At 32.5% G+C, this 5,508-nt stretch overlaps 1 protein-coding gene across 7 annotated transcripts in view; it reads right to left on the bottom strand.

Annotated features, from left to right (window-relative positions):
* LOC106778674 (serine carboxypeptidase-like 18) overlaps positions 1 to 5,508 on the bottom strand; it is a 48,808-nt gene that overhangs the window by 17,288 nt on the left and 26,012 nt on the right. For all 7 annotated transcript variants that reach the window (XM_022776287.1, XM_022776289.1, XM_022776286.1 and 4 more), the window contains one exon: positions 5,169 to 5,282. In XM_022776287.1, coding sequence (XP_022632008.1) covers positions 5,169 to 5,282 — 114 coding nt within the window. The remainder of the gene's footprint in view (positions 1 to 5,168; positions 5,283 to 5,508) is intronic.

Below are 5,508 nucleotides of genomic sequence, written 5' to 3'. Positions count from 1 at the left end.
ACGGTTTGGTCCTTGAGAGACGACCTAGGAGTCACTTCCTAGTCTATACTGCATTTCTCATATGCAATCAAATTTGTATGGGCCGCGACACCCATCACACCTCAATTAGAGTCTTACAACTCAGGATACCAATGTCTTTTACATACTGTCCATCCTATAATTTCAACCACTTTCCAATCCATCTTCTCACTAATTTTCCAAATTTCCTACAACTCTAATCCTAAAGATCCTAAATTAGTCCGTGTGTAAATGGGATTCACATCAAATGCAGAAAGGGATTATCAACTTTAGCAAATATGTCATAATGACTTTAATGGGAATAATAACTTGGTATTACCAAGGTCATAAAATTTCGACCTTAAACTCTGTCACAAAGTATTGACCTTGTTCTTGGTATTATAGAAGGTCATAAATCCTAGACCTTGTTCTTTAGGTTTCAAGCTACCAAGTTATTGCAAAAATGTAGTCTTAAAACTAAGTTGCTTATGTTGAACCTCATATATCAACACAAATAACTTGTATTATACTTATCACTTCTGAACTTAGGGGACTTAAGTAACTAGTTGGTCTGAGTACCCAACCCAAGATACTTGGATCTTGAGATATTTTGATCCAACCTGATATTTTCATAGTTAAATAAGTAATTAAAGATATTCTATATTTTTTCTTACTAAACAACTCAAAAATAACTAACTATATTATAAAAGATTCTAAGTACCTGAATCTGTTTCAAGTAACTAAATCTATATTTGTTTCGTAATCTAATTCAAGGGTCCAAGAACCCTATAAGTACAAGCTCTTACCATAGGAAGTACTCACTCAATTCTTTTATCATATACAATACACTAGCGCAATGAAGGACTTTGACTTCGATTTTTTTCGACATTATACTTCAATTCTACAATCGAATCATATCCAAGTGAAGTAGAAAGAGGGAGCGGGGTTAAGAATTTTGTTTGGAATCAAAGCATATACTTCAAAAATAAATTTCAACTAGTAAGACAATCAAAACTCAAAACAATTCAAAAATATTTGAAGTTAGAAAATAAGGGACTAGGCACTGGTTATGGAACCAAAGCCTATAATTGAATTATATGCATTGATTCTTAAGACATAGAAACCTATATATGACTACTGTTAAGATATGTCAAATATTCTATTAACGGATATTAGGCAATTAAAAACTGTGTTAGTTATAATTTATATATTATTATAATTTGTGCATATTTGTGCACATGTAATTCCTTTAATAGATGAAGAATTATATGATCCTTGTATGTATATATATGGTACTCTACTCTTTGAAATAATACATCACAATTATTCTTTAAACCTTTTAATAGACATATATTAGAGGCGACAAGATCACTTTTGATAGATGGTAATGTCCCATCTCATTTATGGGGTGAGGCTGTGAGCTCTGTCGTTTATTTAATTAATCAAACTCCTTCTAGTCTGCTTAGCTTTCGAAGGCCTTTTGATGTGTTGTCTGATCATTGTATCCTTCCTCCCCTAGTTTATTTACCATCTCATATTTTTGGATGTGTTATATATGTTCACTTACACCCACATGAACGTACAAAGCTTGAAGAACGAGCGATCAAATGTGCTTTTGTTGGGTGTGGATTAACTAAAAAAGGTTATCGTGCTTACCATCCACCATCAAAGAAATTTTATATTTCTATGGATGTGACATTTAATGAGCATGAATTTTTTTATGTTGATTCTCCACTTTAGGGAGGCAATAAAAGTGAAGTGCATAATCATGATGTTAGTATGTTTGATTGTGAAGATAAATTATCGTGTGAGGATCATTCTGCAGGAAGTGAGCCAATCCTAAATATGGACACTTCTTTTTTGGATAATACAATGTCTTCTAATCATAACCAATTGGCTCAATCTTCTCCACAGGTTCAACTTGACTCTTCAAAGGTACCTTTTGATCCTATCTCTGGTAATACTAATTTAGATGAAATTGACCATGGAATTGATTATTGTCTGTGTGAGACCACCAACACACCAAACACTGAGTCTACTACTGTTCAATATATTCTTCCATCTCGTTCTAACCGTGATCAACCTCTAGCTAAATATGAACCAAACCTCCAAGCCAAAGTTAAATATCCCAGTAGTAAATATGTGCCATCTCACATGTTATCCCAGTCATATGCATCATTTGTATCTCAATTATCTTCAAGTTTTATTTCTAGTAATATACATGAAGATTTGGCAGATCCTAGATGGACCAAAGCAATGGTTGAGGAGATGGTAGCTTTAGAAAAAAGCAACACAAGTTGATGGAACTATTGATAGGTATAAAGCACAACTTGTGGCTAAGGGTTACACTCAATCTTATGGTGTAGATTACCAAGAGACGTTCGCACCGGTAGCCAAACTCAATACTATGAGAATACTTTTGTGGCTAGCTGCAAACCAAGATTGGCCTCTTCTACAATTTGATGTGAAAAATGCTTTCCTACATGGAGAAATTTCAGAAGAAATTTATATGGGTTCTCCATCAGGCATGACAGATTCAATTGGAATGAAGGTTTGCAAATTAAAGAAGGCTATATATGGATTAAAACAATCCCCAAGAGCATGGTTTGGAAGGTTTACCAAGTTTACGAAGGCTTTTGGCTATAGAGCAAGTAACTCTGATCACACCTTATTTTTTAAGAGAGGAAAAGGAAAAGTTACAGTTTTGATTATATATGTATATGACATGATTGTTACAGCAAATGACCAAGATGAGATTTCTAGCTTACAACAATACCTTGCATCTGAATTTGAGATGAAACAACTTGGAAACCTCAAATATTTTTTGGGTATTGAAGTACCTAGATCATAACATGGTATTTCTCTATGTCAAAGAAAATATACTATTGATCTACTATCAGAAACTGGGTTGCGTGGGAGTAAACCAATTGATACACCAATTGAACAAAATCATAAACTCTTTCAATGCTCAAGTTCAGCAAGCACAGACAGAGGAAAATACCAAAGGTTGGTAGAAAAATTAATTTATTTGTGCCATAGACGTCCAGATATCACCTATACAGTGAATGTTGTTAGTCAATGTACGCATGACCCACTAAAGCTTCATATGGATATTGTTGAAAGGATTTTGAGATATTTGAAGTCTGCTACTAGAAAAGGAATTTTGTTCTCAAATAATGAAAACTTAAAGGTAGAAGGGTACACTCATGCAGATTGGGTAGGTTCAAAAGATGATAGAGGATCTACCTCTGGATACTTTACTTTTGTAGGAGGGAATCTTGTAACTTAGAGGAGTAAAAAAAAAACCTTTAGTTGCAAGATCTAGTGCTGAAGCAAAATTCAAAGGCATGACACTAGGTGTATGTGAACTTTTGTGGATTAAAAATGTGTTATTAGATTTAGGCTTTAAACAAAATGAAGCTATGAGTTTGTATTGTGACAATAGTTCGGCTATAGCAATTGCTCACAATCCTGTGCAACATGATAGGACAAAGCATGTGGAGGTTGATAGTCATTTCATCAAAGAGAAGCTTGAAGTTGGAATAATTTCATTTCCTTTTGTAAGATCAGAATTGCAGTTGACTGATGTTCTCATCAAAGGAGTGTCAAGAAGATTGTTTAATGTGTCTCTATTCAAGTTGGGAATGTGTAATATCCATGCACCAACTTGAGTGATATCCATGCACCAACTTGAATGAGGGTGTTAAGATATGCCAAATATTCTATTAACGAATATTAGGCAATTAAATATTGTTAGTTATAATTTAGATATTATTACAATTTGTGCAGATTTGTGCACACAACATTAAAGATGAAGAATTATAGGATTCTTATATGTATATATATGGTACTTTACTCTTTGAAATAATAAATTAGAATTATTCTTTAAACCTTTCAATATCTACTACCCAAAATTATTAGAAACAAGAAGTAGGAGAATAGACACTGGTTTTCTAACTAAGCAAAGCCTATTCAATCATATGTTTCGGTTCTTCCATCAATCGAAGCCTATTGTTGAACAACCAACAATTCTTTTAGGTAATTGAAACCTATTTGTTACCATTTCGAAGATAATTCAAAATTATTAAAAACTGAATAACAGGAAAATATGTATCAATTATAATAATAACCGAAACTTATTCTTACTATATGCTTCAGTTTGTGCTATAATCAAAGCTTATATTTATGCAAAGATTTCGGTTTAATTTAAAACTGAAACTTTGACACTTATGTAAAACCTTTTAAAAACATAGTGACCTCTTTTAAATTATCAGATAATTATTGATACTATTTCTAGGATAATCAAAAAAGCCAATTCCCTTATCGCATGATGGTTTTGTTAGAAGTGGGTTTTAGGCCTAACTCAACCCCATAAAACCGGCTTGTAAGGTAAGGTCTGTGCCCCACTTATATATATATATATATATATATATATATATATATATATATTATAAATTGGCCTTATCTCTAGTCGATGTGGGACTTCCAACATACTCCCTCATGCTGAGGTATACACATTTCGAGTGTGAGACTAGATATTAACGGATGGTCCGATAACGGCCCAATAGCAATTGGAACAATATGCCCAACAAATATCGCTAGGATAGGCTCTAACCATAGCTTTGATACCATGTTAAAAGTGGGTTTTAGGCCTAACTCAATCTCACAAGACCAGCTTGTAAGGTGAGGTCTCTACCCCCACTTATATATTATAAATTGACCTTATCTCTAGTCAATGTAGGATTTTCAACATGTTTTTGTTGAATCCAAAACATTAGAAAAAGTTGAGTACTCGTTTTACACTAGTTTTACTTTGTAAATTCTTACCTAGAGCGATAAGAGTTCTTTAAGAAATAAATCTCTCTTCTATTTCTTTAGAGAAATTGATTCCCTCTTATCAAAGTTATAAGTTTGACTACTAAGAGTCTCATCTTTTCACTCGTAAACACTCCGTCCATTCTCTTGAAATTGTTTGCTAATATAATTTCTCTCTTCCGTAATGCAATATTTTCGTTTAAAATACGAGGTATTATAAATTGAGTCTTATAAAAGATAACAAATCACTTTTCATTTGAGTATTATAAGTGGAGAAAGAAAAGATTGAAGACTAATTTTTAAACTAAAATATGTATTATGCAAATAAATATGATGATAACTAATAAACTATTTACCCGGCAACTTGACCGTCGACAAACCATGCACGCCATTTGTCACGTATGGTCATGTTGAACGAATTGATCCAATGTTGTGTACCCAGATGTGGAACACTCATATCAAGATCACTACTGCAATTAATCATAATCCAACACAATTAGTACTTAATACTTTATTTCTATAATTTTGTCACAAACATTTTGAAAAAAACTTAACAAAATCTTTCGGGTATAATTAATTTCTAGAATTTTTCTTGTATTAATTTCTCTAATATAGTATCCTTAGTTTATTTATAAGTTAAGTTTAGTTTACAGAGATATATATTTCCCTTTTTCAAAAATATTTAAACAAAACTCA

The sequence above is a fragment of the Vigna radiata genome, unplaced genomic scaffold (assembly GCF_000741045.1).
Source record: "Vigna radiata var. radiata cultivar VC1973A unplaced genomic scaffold, Vradiata_ver6 scaffold_147, whole genome shotgun sequence".
NCBI classification, from domain to species: Eukaryota; Viridiplantae; Streptophyta; class Magnoliopsida; order Fabales; family Fabaceae; genus Vigna; species Vigna radiata.
Note: the sequence above shows the minus strand (reverse complement) of the source record. Positions and strands in the feature narration are given on the sequence as shown.